Here is an 18,130-nt window from a genome sequence, read left to right as displayed (position 1 = left end):
CCACTTCCCTAAAACATGTTCATCCACTCTCTCTAACAGTCTGGAATATCCTTCTCTGCCCCCACCCCATAGCCCTCCCAATGCAGTGCGAAAGTCGGTGGGTAATTGGGTCCAGATTGGAGGTGTTTAAATATTCATGAGGCTGGCAGGGGACTGGGAGGGGGCGACTGTCTAGAATGGGGGTAGGGGCTACGGGAAGTGATTAGTCACTGAAAGCTAGTGAACATTTCTGAGAAAGGGGCCCAGAGAGAAGAAAGAAAAAGATAGATTCGGTAGGGAGTAGAGGAAAAAAAAAGAGAGAGAAAAGGAGAGAGGAAAGAGACGGAGGGAGGGAGAGCACTTGTGTATGTGCGTGCGTGTGTGTGTGGAGAGAGAGAGAGAGAGAGAGAGAGAGAGAGAGAGAGAGAGAGAGAGAGAGAGGAGAGCATGTGCGGTGAGCAATAGCTGTGGACCTTACAGTTGCTGCTAACTGCCCTGGTGTGTGTGAGGGAGAGAGAGAGAGAGAGAGAGAGAGAGGGAGAGGGAGAGAGGGAGGGAGGAAGGGAGGGAGAGCGCGCTAGCGCGAGAGAGCGAGTGAGCAAGCGAGCAGAAAAGAGGTGGAGAGGGGGGGAATCAGGAAGAGAGGAGGAAAGGAGAGGAGGCAGGAAGAAGGCCGGGGAAGATACCACCATGCTGTGCTGTATGAGAAGAACCAAACAGGTAGAGCTAAAGATTTTTTACTTCTTGCTGTTGTGAAATTGCCAGAGTACAGTATTTCCTTGTAAAAGGCAGGAAAAATAATTTTTTTCTTAAAAAAAAAAAAACTGTTTCTGTCCTGGCATGGTGCTCTGATTTCTTTAGCATATGGTAACTGATGGTTGCATCCCAGCTTTATTCTTTTCTGTCTTTCATGCTTTGGTTTTGGAATGCTGATACTAATTAGGGCGAGGGGAGAGAAATATGCCGGCTTGGCTGCAAATACGATTCCCTCTCGCCTATTAGTAAGTGCATAGCGGCTAGATTTCTGGTTTTGAGGGTGTGGATGTGAAAAGGGGTGTGGGGACAATGTGGACTCTATGTCCGAGATAAGAAAGCTATCCTTTATATTATTTGTGAAAAAGCGTGCTTGGGGGAATTATCATCACGGTTGAGCATTGCTTGTTCTGTGATTCAATTTTTCTCACATGTGCTGCGGAAGATACCTGATTTCGAGCTCGCAAGAGCTTTAAAGGGGAGCAGGTAAATGTGGAAAAAACATGTGAAGGTTTTATTTATTTACTTAACGAATGAATGAAACTCATTGGGAGATTTTTATTTTTGAAGAGAGCCTTAAGACAACAGGGGTTGGGGGATAACTAGCTGTTCCGAGGGGGAAAATCCCCTTCCTAAGATCAGAGGCGGATTGTGCGCCAGCTGGTCCGGGAAGAGGGTGGACCACGCCCCTAGGAGCTTTGAGCTTAGATGGGATGGGAAAGGCAAGCCGGTATTACCTGTTGGAAACCGGGGCTTTTCTCTTTCCCCCTTCCCGCGAGTCTTTCCTTACATTCGCAATGACCAGAGGGGTGCTAATATCCCGGAGGATAGGCATGGTGACTCCCATGTCAGGGACGCGTCCAAGACAAGCCAGAATCCCAAGCTCCCCTCCCCCACTGCCTAGATTCCCCCACCACCACCCCGATTCATTTCAAATTGCTCACTTATTTCTTGAAAGACATTTTGAAACTTAATCGGGGTGAGGGTGGAGAGAAGTGAGAAGCTGGGTATTCTGTAGTAACCCACAGCGTTGCAACCCTCTCCAAACGCAGCCTCCAAACATCCCTGAGGGCACATTTGAATGGTTTTTGGAGAAGATTAGGAAGAGAAATGGGTGTGGGGTCTGTGTGCCCGTGTGCCCACGGTGGGGCGGGGTGGGGTGACAGTCGTGGTTGAAGAACCCCTCTGCACACGGATTGCCTTCGGGGTGGGGTGCAAGAGGGGGGGTTGGTATTATCTTCGTGCAGGTATTGGAAATTGGGCAATTTGTTAAACACTCTGAATCCAAAGGGGGTGGAGGAGAGTGCAGAGGAAACAGCCATTCAGCCTGGCCACATGGAGCCAGCGCCCTGGAAGGAGGAAAAAGGTAGAGGAAAAGGGGTATAAGCAGAAGGTTCAAGTAGTTAGAGGAGAAGCAAGCCCAAAACAAACAAACAACCAAATAAATGTAAGTACTTGGTTGTGAAGGGATACATGGTGAAAAGTCTGTCAAGGCGGGGCAAAGGGTGCTGCTGGCTGTATCCCTCTTGGTTCCAGAAACTGCTGCTTCCATTGGAACATTTGTAAAACATTTATTCCCATGTCTTCCTTCATTTTTAATATATAAATGTAACAGGTACAGGTGCAAGGGTGAAACACACCCACAAAAATAAATAAATAAATAAATAAATAAATAAATAAATAAATAATAAGGCCCTAAGAGGATCGCACTGACGAGCTGGTGAAAGAAAATTTAGGAAGGTGGAGCCTTGAGGAAACCAATTCTCTTCATTTTCAAGGCTTGAATTTTGGGGGAAAAAAGTGTGCTGGTTGACAGCTTGTTCCCACCCTATTTTTATGCATGGTAGTATGGGAGTATCCACACATCTCCTTCAGTAAAGGGAACCAAGCGTGGTTTTTTAGACAGGGAATTGGGGCTAAAGGAATTCCCTCCCCAAATGAGGACAGCTGCTTTTACTGGCTCCATCTCACTGACAGCCTGGAGCACTCACTCTGGTGTGCAAAGTGATGAAGATGAAATTGTGTGTTTAGGGACTTGTAGGAATTTGCATGTAAATGCAGAGAGCACATGCACACTTCCCATGCAACCATCATGCAAGCGCTCTGTATGGAGTCCATATGCCTGCCTGTGTTTTAGTATCACTGATGCAAAGGGGGGGAATAGAATGTATGGAAACGGTCCTTTTCACCCACATGTTTTATAAGTAGGTTCTTGGGCATGAAATGGTTATGTGCCCTATGTAATAATGTTATGTGTCATTTGCATAAGTCAGTATTTAAGATATCATTAAACCAGACAGAAGGAAATGGTGTCTTCAGGGCGTGGGCTCATATTACACTGACTGACATTTATATAGTGTGGATCCTTAAGCCTCATGCAGGTTTTCTTCCTGTGGGTGAAATGATCCTCTCTCATTCCAGGAAGAATTTAAGGGCTTCATTTCTTCTTCTGAAAGGTGTTTTATCATTCTAGTTCTTAGTAGGGACTAAAACAAGGGTACAAACCTGCAAAGGTCTAACTCTGCCACACCCATGCAATCCAGCAGCAGTGTGGGAGGGGGACTGGAGGGCTTGCACTTCCTTCCTCTTCCACTTGAGCAGCGCAAGTAAGCAGCCTTAGATATTTCTAAGTTGTAACACACCGTCAGTGGGTGAGAGGAACATATAAATGATCTCTATTAGCCATTATTTACCACAGTAGATTATTAAAGCAAAAAGGAGAGAGAGGAGAGAGAGAAGACAAGGGAGTAGGCAAAGGAGGATTAAAATAAAAGAATCCTGGAGATTTTATTGGCTCATGATTTTCAAATATCTTGGGGCTTACTTTAAATAGCTCAATTACCATGCATATTGCAGACGATTAAAAACTTGCAAGGTGTGATAGTCTACAGAGAAAGAAAACTATGAGATGTTTCCTTTGTTTAAAAATAATGGCTTTATTTTGTAGCTCAAGTGTAAACATTACCCTGCAAGCTAGCAGACCAGGGTCCCCCACCCTTACCCTGCTAGCATATATGCCTTTCCCCCAAAGGACAAATAAGTCTCATCTTTGAAAGACAGATCCATGCTTTAAATTCCAGCCTTGCTCTTCCTTCCCACGAAGAGCATCAGGAGGTGTGGAGGGTACAGCCCTGCTGCTGGGTGAGGGGAACATTCTTTCTAGTAAGAAACTGGATTCCTGCTCAGACTCTGAGCCACACCCAGTGGCATCCAGGGACTTAGTCAATTGATTCAACTGAGGCCCTCTACTTAATATAATTAAATCTGTTTAATTTCTTAAAATCATGGTGTCTTCCACAGATTTCCAAAATTAAAGAAAAGAAATTATTTAAAAGATTTTTTTGTCTGTTTGCTTTTTTCCCCCACATCATCTGGACTTGCAGAGAACCTTCCACAGTTTGTGATGAATTCAGAAATGTGTTCCTTTCTGATTATTAAAATTAAGCCATGGCACATGCACAATGACCCCTGATCCTTCACGCTAAGAGACTCCTCTGAATGTCACCCTGGCCCCTGCCCACTCTACTCCTGCAAACTATGCTGAGGCAACTGGAATAAGAAAACACAGGGTTAAATTGCCTTCTTGCTGAGCTGGTGAAACTGCAGAAACCTCCTTTGATGTAGCCATGTAAAGGGCAAAGCTCCTGCTCACCGAAAGAAAGGGTGGCCCAGGGTCTTCTGCTTCTGTCATCATGAAATTGCTTGTGACACGCCTGGGGCAGAATTAATCCACAGACTTCAGAGTTTTACTTGGTCCCATAGGGAGGAGGTAGAGGGCTTTCAGGCAATAATGGAGCTATGTGTTAACTCATTGTTTTCCCTCCCTATACCACACCCTCCCTGAAGCTGGTCATACTGACTTTAAGACACATACCTTCTTCTATGAATAGCTTAACAAATGCATCCCTCTCAAAGTTCAAGAGAAGGCACACCATTTAACTCCCTCACGTCTCTGCTAATTCGAAGAGAGTGTCACTTGTTTAAAAGGAAAAAAAAAGGGAGGGTGATTACACCAGAGCCTTGCCTCTTGGATTTTGAGTGTAGACAGGTTGACCCTGTGCCATTGCCTTGAACTCTTTATAGAGGTCCCTGGAGAGTACCACGCGGTGAGTCCTCCTTTCTGCCTCTTACAGACTCAGACACCTTGAATGGATCTCATCACCTGGGTTTTGTCTCTTCCTGTCATGGGGATGTAAGAACAAGCCAACCAACCAAAGAACTAAGCAAACAGCCCCACCCCCTTTACCTCAAAAGGCTTTATAAGGAAGAATTTTCTCTTATCTGGACAGGGCAGCTTTCTCCCCATCCCCTGTAATTGTCAGGACATTACTTTGGTTTTTTTTGGTTTTTTTTTTTTTGTCATTAGAGATGTTACTTCTGGTCATTTTTTTTTGTTTTTTTTTGTGTTTTTTTTTTTGTCATTAGAGATGTTACTTCTGGTCACACTGAGCTCTGCCTGGATTTTTGATCTCTCTTCTGTGTCTCCTCCAGATCGTCAATCACTCCTCCACCTCTCCTTTGAGATTTCCTCAGTTTGTAGTGCTTCAGCTGCTTTTCCCGTGCTCTGTGGATGTGCCCCTGTCTCTTCTGTTCCCAGAGTCTCCTGACCCTGCATCCCCATTTCTAGAATGCCCCTTCTCTCTTTTCTTTTAGAACAAAGTTTCTAGGAGCATCCCAAGCTCATGCTCCTCTCTGCCATTCATCACTCACTATTCTTGTGCCAGCTTTAAAGAGGCCTCTGCTCCCATGATTCCACTGACACAGGGTACCGTTTCAGGTGAGCCATTAGTTTACATCTTATTTCCCATTGCTCTGCCTTCTCATTGTGCTTCCCTGATAATTCTCCCAGTCCCCCTTCTCCTCAAACAGGACCTGTTAAAAATCCTCTGAAGGATATTTTACTCCCCCAGCCACTCAAGGCCAATGGCTTCCAATCTGTTCTTTGGTTCTTTCCCATGTCACCCCATTCATTAATCCCAGAGAAACACATCCACATTCAGAGCTTCAGTCCTGTCCTGCAATTTTGAGATGTCTATCTTTACCTTCTGGTCTATAGACATCTTGAAGGATTTTTGGAGAGCCCTGCCCCCCAGTTTCTCCTGTGTCTTTTGCACCAGGTGTCCTCTGTTTTGGGCTGTCCTTGGATTTCCTACTCCAGTACTATCCATCCAGTTTCAGAGCTCTAGATACCTAGGGTGTGTCCCAAATGTGGTCCTTTATTTCAACTCCCACAGTCAGTTACAGAATCTTTTGACTGTAGCTAAAAAGACTTGGGATACATTATTTGCTTTTCCACATTTACCTGTTTGTATAAATAACCTGGCTCAGTCTTTTCGCTACCTTTCACCTGGCCTAAAGCAATAGCTGCCTATATGGGTCCCTAGTTCCACAGGCTCTCTCTTCATTCTTCCAACCAACGGAGAGGCTATCTTTACCTGATGTAAATCTGGTCACACTAATTTCCTCATTAAAATTCTAGAATGTCTCCCCGATGGCTACAAACCATTAAACAACCCTTCAGGATGCATGGCATGATCTGGTATTGCCCCTCTTCATAAGGCCATCATTAAATACTTCCTACGTCTCACATCTCACTCTTTTGCTTACTTTCCACTTTTTCCTTAGCCTGGAAAATTTCCATTTCCCTCATAAGAGTTAGCTCCATTCTTCTATTAATGAATTTTTATCTACTATTGTTATGACCATATTGTACTTTGAGCTATCCCCATTATCACTTATTGTACCATCTAGTGTTATATATATATATATGTGTGTGTGTGTGTGTGTGTGTGTGTGTGTGTGTTCACACTGTGAGCTTCTTGTGAAAATTGATGAAATTTTATCCTTTCTCTGTCTTTACTAATTATCATACTGTCTAGTTCCCAGGTGAATACTTTGAATTATGAATGGTCTGCTTGCCAAACACATATGGAACTAGACGTTCAGTCTTATCACAAGTTGTGGCATATTTAAACGAATAGAATCACTAGTAGATTTTAAGGAAGCCACTGACATGTAATTTTAAAGTGGAATTCATCCTCATTGACTATTGCTACAAACTTATAGATGTGGCAACTGTCTGATTTTTGTGCAAGCAGGCACCAAATTATCTCTCTTATACACTGCATTTCTCCAAACTGCCTTAGCTGCAGCTATCAGGAGACTCCCTTACCATACTCACCATCCTAGCGCCCAAAACCAGGCCTATAGTAGGATGTGAAGAATCCCAGTCTAGATTTGGCTAGTAAACTCTTACAGCTCCACAAGGCCTTTCTTTGGAGCCTGGTGTACTCATAATCCTTGCTTTGTTCTACAGATATCCTTAAAGACTTCATGTCCATCTCCCGCTGGTCACAGCTGTTTGATTTACTTAGCGGGTAGTATTAGCCTGTGTTGAAGAGAATGATCAATAATTATTTTTATCTACATTTGAACTTTGTCCTTCTCTGTGAAGTATATAAATTATATTTATCTATCAACATCCATGTTTTGTAGAGCTGAAGGGAGGGTGAATAGTAAGAAATCTCTTAAAGTTGGGCTAAACATGGAGGAATCAGATCATTTGAATCTTTGCCAGTTTTGAACAGACTTCAGAGGTTTGGGTCTTGGTGCAAGCCTATGGCATCCAGTATGGAGAAGATTGCAACTACACATTTCCATGATTTCAAGGGCTGTATTCCCATGAACTTATTTGGGATGCCTTTGTAGGTGAAGTTTGTGTTTCATTGCCAAAAGATGGATGGTATTTCTCAACCCTGATGTCCTTGTCCTATATCCTACTAAATGTTGTACACAACTCTAGCTTAGGATTTTCTTACCTGCCCCCTTCCAACGCAAATGAAGTTTTTCAGATTTCTGCTAGTGCTTGGTATTAGGGACTAGTGAAAGTGAACGTTAGTTAATAAAAAGTATACCTTGCCCAACTTCCCAATATGTATTTTAGGCAAATTAGGCACTTTAAGGTATGCCTAGCACTTGGGGACTCCCCATACATATTTACTTTAGGGGACTATATAGGGATTGAGTACTCATGATGGGACCTAAGAAGACATTTTCTGAAACCAAGACCATCCTTGTGTACCTATTCAGAGCTGACTGTGTGTTCTGCTCAGTGCTATTGATCTTTCCAACAGGACGACTGTGGTTAAAGTTACAGTTCTCTGTCTTATTTGCTTGGAGTGGCATACTTCCAGTCATTTTGGGTTCAGTGTGGGACTGTGAATTTCTGCGTTTCCAATCTGTAATTATGTAGAGATCCTGCTTTCTTAGATGCTGTTTGTTTAATGTCCTGTTCCATGTCTTTGTAGTGGAATAAACCCCTCCCCTGGGTTCTAGACCTGGCTCTGCCAATTGCTTTTCCTGTGATCTTAGGTAAGTAACTTAATTTCTCTGAGCCTCAGTTTATTCACCTGTATTATTGGCATAATAAAAGCCTCCAAATCCTGACTCACTTTCTTTACTAGGTTGGCATGAGGCTCAAATAAAGTGATTAAAAATAAAAGTATTTATGTAAGCAATGACTTTTTGACCCTCCTTAAAGTGTTTATGGTGCTACACAAGCAAGAAGTACCAATGTTGTCTGCATCAAAGATATATATTCTCCACATTCCTTTCCTGTTCTCTACTAAGAAAATGTTAGCTACACTGAAGAATGAGAGCAGAGCATATCTTTACCATTTCCTTTGAAAACCTGTGTGACAGAATTCAGATAAGCACACACCAAAATTGTCCTTAGCTCCAAAATGTCAGGAACGTGAGAAATATCTACTATTTTCCTGTATATCATTTTGCCTTTATATTCCAACTTCTCTGTTTGCTATGCTGCTTGCCTCCACTCTCCCTCAACACTGCACCTCCAAACTGGCTTCTGAGCATTATCAGACAAGCTGTGCTCACATTATCACATGAGGGCCCAGTCAGGCAGAAGAAGGTAGAGGGATGGTAGGGCTGCTCTGGAGTCTGGAAATGGAGTTGCCGCCTGGTTGGAGGCCCAGCAGATTATTAGCTGGCACCATTTCCATCCACAGCAGTTTCAGGGCTTGTTGGTGCACCACTAGGAAACCTTGATCAGATGAGCGCAGAATCCTGAATCTTTTAAAACTCAACTCTGGATGCAATCTTACCAGTCCACAGATCTCTAAGGAGGACATTACATTTCCATTGGGTCTATAGTTAGGACTGGGATAAATTACTCATTTAACATAACATAATTTGTCAACTTTTCACACAAAGCAAAATAATTCTGTAATACCCACCCTATAAGAAAATGAGTTTAATATGCATTTGGATTTTTTTTTTTTTTGAGACAGTGTTTCTCTGTAGCTTTGGAGCTTTTCCTGGAACTAGCTATTGTAGACCAGGCTGGCCCCAGACTCAGAGATTCACCTGTCTCTGCCTCCCAAGTGCTGAGATTTAAAGCATGAATCACTACTGCCTGGCTTTGAAATTATTTTAAAATAAATAATTAGATTATGTTAGTGCAAAGGTTCTGTCTTTCATAGAAGCCAAATGCCTAACATAAGAAAACCAGCATGACACATTTTACAACAACAAGTTTTGCATAAAGGATCCCAGAAGGACTTGTAATAGAAAGGATGCTAATGATACCTAGGGTTAAGCTACTGTTCAGAAGGAAAATTTTTTACAGTTATATTTATAGTTTGCTAATGGTCAATATCATCTTTAATCTCTCTCTTTTCTCTACTGTTATTTATGAGTTTCTTGACTAGGTATAAGTATCAAAGTTTGACTTTAAGTGTGTATAAAAATAATCCATTAGAAGGAACCTAGAGATCCTATGAGTTTGGAAAAAAAAATCCAAGCCTAAAGCAACCAGGGCAGATGTGGGAACTTCAACAGCAGAAACTCATTCATGAGCACTCTCCATCAGGGTTTTCGTTAAAACGGTTTAGTTCCCAGCACCCCAGCTTCTCTTCCTTTTTATAAAGGGATAGAGAGGGAAGAAATTAAAGAAGGAATAGGAGGGGGAGATGGAGAGGAGGGACAATGCTCTATTGGTCTTGCTTGGATCAACTACTGCCATTTGAACAATTCTTTCTGATTGTAAGAAAGCCTGAGTCACAAAGTTTCTGGAAGCCCACACCTGTAAATCTAAGGAGAGAGTCAAAGCTGAGAAAGAGTCCCAGCGTCTATCCCCACACGCCTGTCACAGTGCAGCTGAGAAAGAGTCCCAGCGTCTATCCCCACACGCCTGTCACAGTGCAGCTACTCGGGTCCAGATGAATTTCCCTCAGCTGTGGTGGGCCCCTACATTTTTCTTCGGGTTGTTTCTCAGTTTTGCTACTTCACTTATTCATAACGAGTGCCCTTTCTGTTGTTGTGATGTATCTCACAGATGAAAAGCAACTTAGGGATGATAGGGTTTCCTTTGGCTTATGGTTCCAGAGGAATAGAGTCCTAATATGGGGTAGGCATGATGACAGCCAGGAAAAGCATGGCGGCGAACAGAAGGTTGGTTGATCACATTTGCAACCACACACAAGAAACAAAGAGAGAGAAGTGAGGAAGTACTTCCCCATGGTGTACTTCCACAACATCCTCAAACAACACAGACTAGGGACCAAGTGTTAGATGTATGACTCATGGGTGACGTTTCTCATCCACACAACCACAATACCCTTAGCATTAGTAGAGTTCTAAAGGGAAGTAGCTGTCTCACAGCTTACAGATTTTATTCACCCGATAAAGGTTGGAGCCAGTCTCTATACCTGGAAATAACAAGCACTAGATTTCCACTGCCTTCTAGAAGCCTACACCTGACAGGTACCTTGGTTCTAAGACAAATCCTAGTTGTCGTACATTCCTGTTAACTTGGCATGGCATATCTAACTCTTCTTTTATAGTTTATAGAATCAGTTTCTGCCCAAACATTGGGCAATAATGGGTGTAAAACAGATCTATGCAATTTATACCAGAGAAGTGCTACTCCTTGATATTAGTCATCTCATTTTGAATGTTCTTGAGTTAATTCCAGCAATCATCACCATATTTATCTATTTTTAGCAAATTGGCACTTTCTAAAATATTGAGCTGTTGTCTCCATATGCACTAGCTTGCTCTAAATGTAGAATGTTGGTAATTAGCCTCACATCCATTATTTGTAATTCCTGTTCCAATAACTATTCAAAATGATGTTTTAAAATGGAAATTGGAAAAACCCTAATATCTCCCCATTAATGACTTGTAAAAGAGCTAGAAGAGGCAAAAACAAAAATAAATAGCACTAACTTCAAAGGTTAAGCAAATGCAAGTATCAGCTGCTTTAAACAGTGACGTTAAGAACATCTTAGCATAATGAGCCTAGAATCTAAGCTTTTACTCATCTTGGATTTGTGTCTACATATATATGTATATGCATGTGTGTGATATGGTATCTATACATATTAATCCATCTAAAATAATAGACGGTGAGCCAGTAAAAAACATCCTTCTTTCATGTGACCTTCAAATATTAAAAATGTTTTTCCTTTTATTTGTCTTCATCTCAGAATATACCATTCAAAATTATTTTTTTTCTATACTAGGTCTCGGACTCTTCTATTCTTGGGGATATTTTTTAGATCTGCCAGCCTATTTCTGGGTTTCCAGATCTTACCATAGAAATAACTGCTTTTCCCCCTTACCTTATAAAGCCATAGCATCCTTTCCTGAAGGCTATTTGTAATGTCTTCTGTACTTTTTCATTCATTCTTCTGAAAATCTTTCTCAGCGAGAGCTGGGAGAATTCCAGGCTCTCCAGTCAAACTTATTTTACAGAAGCTTGCATATAACTGTCCCTTGGAATAAGTCCTGATCTCTTAATTAAATCTCTTTCTCATCTAGTCACATAACTCACAAATGGACACTTGAGCCTTCTCCATTATCTTTCACCATTAGATGCTTGTGGCTACCCCTAGTTTCTATGAAAGCAATAACAAATTAATAAAAAAAATTCTTCTCTCCTTTACACCATTTCCTACCTCCAATCTGTCTTCTGGTCATCCTTGATGCAATCAATCATCTATAGCAGAAACAAAAAAAAATAGGTTACTTTTTAGTTTCCCTTCTATTCTTAATACATCTAGCAGTGTTCTTCTTTCAGAAGCCAGAGTTAATCTCTTTAAAAGTGTCCCTCAAAATGTGTTTCTCTGAAAGGTTTCCCCTCTACCTGTGATCAAAACCTGACTCACAGTGACTAAGGCCTTTAATTTCTATATATTCAGGCCTTGTCTTCTTCTCTGGCTTCTTAGGTTTATTCTCCTCCTGGTCACTGAATCTTCGGCCTCCCTTTTAGTTTATAAAACACATCAAGTGTGGCTTCTCTCCAAGTTAGTTGCATGTGTTGTTCCCGAGCCAGGAATTCTCTTCCCACTATTTACTGAAAGGGTTATTTTCATCTAGGCAATGTCTGGGTTACTTTCAACACACCACATTTCTTCTGTTGTTAAGACTGCATACAATCTTAATCAGAAGGGATATTTGTTACCTTTCTTGCCCCTAATTATCTCTTCAAGCTTCCAAGCCATCTAATTTCCATCCCATTCGTTGCAATTCTCTGGTCTCATTTCACTACTTTCTTCTTGCTAAACATTTTTCCTGATTAGAGTCCTCCTTCTCTTTACCTACATAACACAGTCTTGGCTACTCATGTGTGATTATTGTCTCTCTGTTCTCGGTACACTACCTTCACATCTGACCCACTTTATAGTATGCGTTCTCACCACTGTCTCTTTTTCAACAGGAGTTCCTTCAGGGCGGGGTTCATGCATCATTTTCTGGCCAGGTATAGCTTTGGTTCAATGACTGATAGACTGAGTTGAGTAAGCAGTCCATACAATGAACAAATACTAGTGTCTAACACGTACTGTGTGATGACACAATTTGGTTAGGACTAGGACAAAGGTTGCTGAACTCCCACTGGTCATTCATAGACACTGCCCAATTCTGGCACAGCCCATAATAAAGCACCTAATAGATATCTCACACAGAGCTAAGACCACATAATCCTGGATTTCACCCAAGTAGGGCTAGCTGGTTACTTCAGAAAATAACAGTCACCATTTTGTAGAGAGATCCCTTATTGTGATCAGAATACAGCAATACCGATACTATCAACCACTGTCTTGCTACAGATTCGTAGTTACTTTGAAATATACAGTGCTTTCCCAGCCAATAATTCCATCTGCTAAACCAAGTCCTGAGCATTCTGCCCATTCATAAGGCATCCAAAACTGCTAGTTTTGGTATTGCTTCTGTGGGATTCCTGGTTCAACTTCCTGTTCATTATATGACCTATAATTGTGAATAATATATACTTTCCTAACTCCAGTCTTTAATTTCTCCTTAGATAAATTATGTACAACAATGTTTAGTTGGTGTTGTTTTTCCTGGCCTTCATCTACTGTGATGGCATCTTTTAGAGACTGCTCTACTCATTCCCAAACCCATTAACAGAAGTGAAGGTACTAATAGATTTCACTGGGGATGGGCAAGGATGGTCATGCCAATGCCTAGGAAGATGATGACTTCAACATCCAATGTCTCTTACACACAGCGATAAAATTTCTGGGAACTGGGACCAGGCTTCATCATGAAATTCTAGTAAGGAGGAATATACCCTTTTATTTGTGAAAATCGGTTCTGAGAATCACAGAGGGGGATGAATGACCCACGAACTTTAGGAAACTAGACTATTTATTAACTAAAAGCTAACTGACATAGAGAACAAATCTTTTATGTTTTTGTCTGCATCGGAAGCTAATACTTGTTAAGAATTATCCCCTTAGGAAACAATAATGGAAAATTTAAACCAATAACTATAAAATTAGAAAGCTTCAAGCCAACCAGTTTTGGAATATACTGTACATGGAAGTCAAATTTGGCAAAAACCAAAAGAATATCATTTTCCTGTTCAGAGAGCAAATGATTACAAAAAAAAGCAATATAAAGCTGATTTAAGCTGAAAAAACTGTGAGTCACCTTTTTCGGTTGTGCGTCTTTATTTTGGTAATTGTGTGGGAGGTGGAGAAGATGCTTGAGTAGTTTAAGTTACCGAGAGAGTGGATTAGAGAAGAATTTAATATTGGAGGAATTTTTTTTTTGGTGAGACAAACCAGTCAGGGATAAAATCACAAAGAGCCACTTACAGGAGAAAGTTTGATTTTTTTTCCAGTGACCAACTCTGCATGCCTCCACTTCCTGTCTTCACAGATCATCCCTTTAGGTGATTTTCACAACATAATTCTTTGATGGAATAGAAAACTACTAGCAAATCAGGGCTCTGGACTCCACAGTTGATGTTTGTGTTGATCGGCACCACAGAGTCAGGCTGCAGGAGTTGCTCAATTAGTTATACCTGGGAAATGGTCATGTGATGCCCCAGGCATGGCCAACGAATCAGAATTTCAGTTAAATCATATTTAAGATGAATTCTGCTGGACTCCGAAGGGAATTCTCTAGGATCCCAGCAACGTTTCAGCAGGTCTGTGTTGATGCAAGAAAATCAGACTGGACTAGGGAATAACAATTAGTTCTTGGTAACTTTCTTACAAATAAACTGTTACTACCTCCTAATATTGTGAAACTTATACTGTTTCCTGAACTGAAATGCTTTTCTTCCACTCTGTGCAGCATGGTTCTACATGCAAACATTCTATTGAAATGTCACCTATTTAATTAAATCACTTCTGATCCTTCCATACTCCATTTGCTGCTCCATGCCCACTCTCTGTAGTGACGTCATTTGCAATTTCTTCTTACTTTGTTTTGTCAATATCTGGTGCCTTTTCAGATTACATTACATTTCATTTTTAAGTTATCATTAGTTTTTGTATTCTTTAACAATTTTCTAAATGTAAAGAATGATTTTTGGTCATTTTCGACTCCAATTACCCTCCCTCATCCTTCTCTCTCTCCCACTGAAATCCTGCTGTAGCCCATTACCATCCCTCTTTTCCTATCTCTCCTACTGTAACCCTTCTATCTCCCTTACAAGTCCCACAGGCTTCTCCCTAAACTCAGAACTCACCAATTGGCAAGAAGATGGCCATCAATCCCTGTGAGCCCATCAGTCTCTGTGAGTTCTCTTGTCTCTCTTCACACACTGGGTTTACAAGCACATGAACAATCACACCCAGGTAAACCTGGGTGCTAGGGATCTGAACTCAGTTCTTGTTTGTACAGCAAACACTTTACTTGCTGAGCCATTTTCTCAGCCCTTAACATTTATATTTTCATGTGTCACATAATTAATGTTTCTTAGAAATATTTTAAGCCCCATTTCTAAATTTTCATTCTTTAGACGACACAGGTTACTGAACAATGCATGCACTTACTAGGTCTACTCTTAAAGCCACCTACTAACTTTCTTAAATATTTCAAAGATTAGCATCCTCATTTTTTGTTAACTAAAGATAATTACTAGGTTGATTAATAGAATATAAAAGAGCTTGGGGATTACTTGTTATTTTCAATTAATTTTTAGTCAAATATACTTTTTGACTTAGGAGAAATATTGCTCAGATTACAAACTCATTATATTGTTAAAATACACTGCTTTGGATAAAGCAAAGTTTGGTGGTCAAGTAATCTATTTAAGCAACCTCATCCTGTCTCTCCTGAGGCCCTCTGATGATGCTTTGAGGATGGAGGTTTTGGAACACTAATGTATGAGCCATCTTCCATGGAGCTGATGTCGGGACGTTCAGTGCTCAAGGTCCTTCATCTTGGAGAGGGCCAAACTGGAACATTTTTCCTGTATCAGTCTTTAATCCTTTAAAGGAGATAGACTAGTAACATGTGGCAGATCTTTGGATGCTCCTATCTCCACACTTTTGAAACTGAAGCCTGCCTATATGTGGATCATTAGTGAACATGGTTCTTTTACAAATGGTGGCCACAAGCTATTGTGCTGCTGCTTGCCTTTTGGCTCTATTTAGATGTTAATCTTTTTATAAGACTTTATTTTCTGAAGACAATATTTTCCTCAAATATCTTAAGAGTATATTTATTTATTTAATATGAATTTATTTATCATCTAACCTAAGCCCAAGATTACATCAAATGCTTAAAATACAGAAATAATATTTATTTTAAAAAGAAAACAGCTCTATATGTGTGTCAACTTGAAAGCCTGTGTTCTATATTATCTTGTGATTGTTTAATTACTCTAAGGTTCTCTTTGCATGATTGTTCAAAGATACTTCCTTGTAGTAAAGAGTGGCAGGCTGCGTTCTTGCCACCCAGCCGCCTGGCTAGCTTATGCCCCAGAAATAATAACACGGAAACTGTATTCTTTTAAACACTGCTTGGCCCATTATTTCTAGCCTCTTATTGGCTAATTCTCACATCTTGCTTTAACCCATATTTAATAATCTGTGTAGCACTATGAGGTGTGGCTTTCCAGGAAAGATCTTAACCTGCATCCATCATGGAGAGGAGAGCTGTAGCGTCTGTCTCCCTGCCTTCTTCCTCCCAGCATTGAGTTCTGTCTACTCCGCCTATCTAAGCTGCTGTCCTATCAAAGGCCAAACAGTTTCTTTATTAATTAAGCAATGAAAGCAACAGATAGACAGATGACACTCCTACATCATTTCCTAGCGTAGAAATAATAGAGTTTTATTTCTTCTTGTACAGTTGGGTTGTCCAAGCAGCTTTGGAGGTTTGGGGGTGAATTTTCTCAACAACATGATGTTAATAGGTCTAAAGATTGAAATAGTACAGTCCTCAAAGATTTTGATGATTAAATAAGTGTACACACACACACACACACACACACACACACACACACACCTTAAAACCTAACTGGCATGTAGTAAACACTTAATTTTTGCTATTGCTTGTTCTGATTGATGCAACTACTTACAGATCCATGTTTAAAAAAATCACCTATCTATGTATCTTTTTAGAAGGATTCTCAAAAGGCTAGTTTCTGGATTTAGGGTTACATATGTGTATATATGTACATAAATGTGTTGTATGGAGTTTGTGAACACAAAATGGTTGACAAAGGAAAGAGATATTAATGCTACTGAATTCAATTTTATATATTCTGGGCTTCCAATACACTTTAGGATTTAATGTATTGGTTGTTGGAGTCTGGAAATCGGATGTAGAATTAACATAACATGTAGGTGTGGCCAACATGATAGAAGACCAAGCCTCCTCAACTCAGGCTGGAAAGGCTAGCTGCTTCTACGAAGCTGAGCATGGGCAAGACTAGATTTAGCCACTTTTACCCACTTTGAACCTTCAGTCAATGAAGCAGAGGTGCAATGTACATTACAAAATTCTCAGTGGTTGATGAGTCCATGTCCTATCCAGTTGGCCTCTCCTTCATTGTGTTCCCCTAGCTCACTTTTTTCCTTGGTTCCTGCATGCGTTTTGAACCTCTTTCACAGGCCTTCCCATTAACAGCATGAACTCAAGTATTACGGTAATCTAAGCCAGGTTATAGTGTCTGCACAAGAATCTCACAGATACAACAGTAGGTGCAGAAATCAGGCCTGAAGGTATAGTATTTCTTATCTGGCAAATTTTGGTGGACAGCGTTGCATCTTTGGGTCTGGATGCTTCCTCTATTTGAAAGGCTTGCTTTTGACATATATTCATGATTGACCCCCATTCTTCAACATCTCAGCTGTTCAATCTCAGCAAAGAAACTTCTTCTCACTGCCTTATATAAAACAGCACCCACGCTACGCAACCCTCACCTGTTGCCTTTCATACGTTTCCATCTTTACTGCCAGCCATGGTTTCAACCCCAGGTGTTAATTTATTATAATCTGCACACTCAGTGGGATGTGAACTGTGTACAGGTTTTGAGACTCTTTTGGTGACATGTATTTGCTCTGGCCTCACTCAGTGCCTGACCTATCGGAGTTATTTAAGAAATGTGTATTTAATTCTGAAATGCACAATTTAAACTCTGCTGAGACATAAGAATAAGCTGAGAAACGCCATTGCTGGAGAATACTTTCCCCCCTCCCCGCATCATTCCTGATTTATGTCTCTTCTTCTTGACTGACAGCATCTCAGATGTTTCAGTCTGGCTGTCAGGGTAAGATACACGACCAAGTGAATCTCCAAGGAGGACTGAAAAAAAACTTTGGTTCTGCCTCCCGCTATAAAATGTCTATTTATTTCTTCTTTTACATCTTAATTGTTTAAATATTTGGGGAAGGTTTCCCGGCTATGATAAATTTATACTCATTAAATTGTCAAATGTGACTGTATTTATTTATTTATTTATTGCAGGCACTGCTCAGGGAGCTGCTTGCTTTTGCCACTGGCACCATCTGGTTTTGACTGATTATGGCATTTTACCTGATAGTCGCAGGGCAGGACTATCAGGGTGATGAATGGGTGGGAGTAGGAGGAGGTCAGACTGTGGGGGGGGGGG

General features: G+C 40.9%; 1 protein-coding gene across 1 annotated transcript in view; it reads left to right on the top strand.

Moving 5' to 3' along the window:
* Nucleotides 1-413: 413 nt before the first annotated feature.
* Gap43 (growth associated protein 43) overlaps nucleotides 414-18,130 on the top strand; it is a 90,917-nt gene continuing 73,200 nt past the window's right edge. The window contains exon 1 of the mRNA XM_005344997.2: nucleotides 414-699. Coding sequence (XP_005345054.1) covers nucleotides 670-699 — 30 coding nt within the window. The 5' untranslated portion in view covers nucleotides 414-669. The remainder of the gene's footprint in view (nucleotides 700-18,130) is intronic.

This window comes from Microtus ochrogaster, chromosome 2 (assembly GCF_000317375.1).
Source record: "Microtus ochrogaster isolate Prairie Vole_2 chromosome 2, MicOch1.0, whole genome shotgun sequence".
NCBI lineage: Eukaryota > Metazoa > Chordata > Mammalia > Rodentia > Cricetidae > Microtus > Microtus ochrogaster.
The sequence above is the reverse complement of the archived record's forward strand: the minus strand, read 5'-3'. Positions and strand labels throughout refer to the sequence as shown.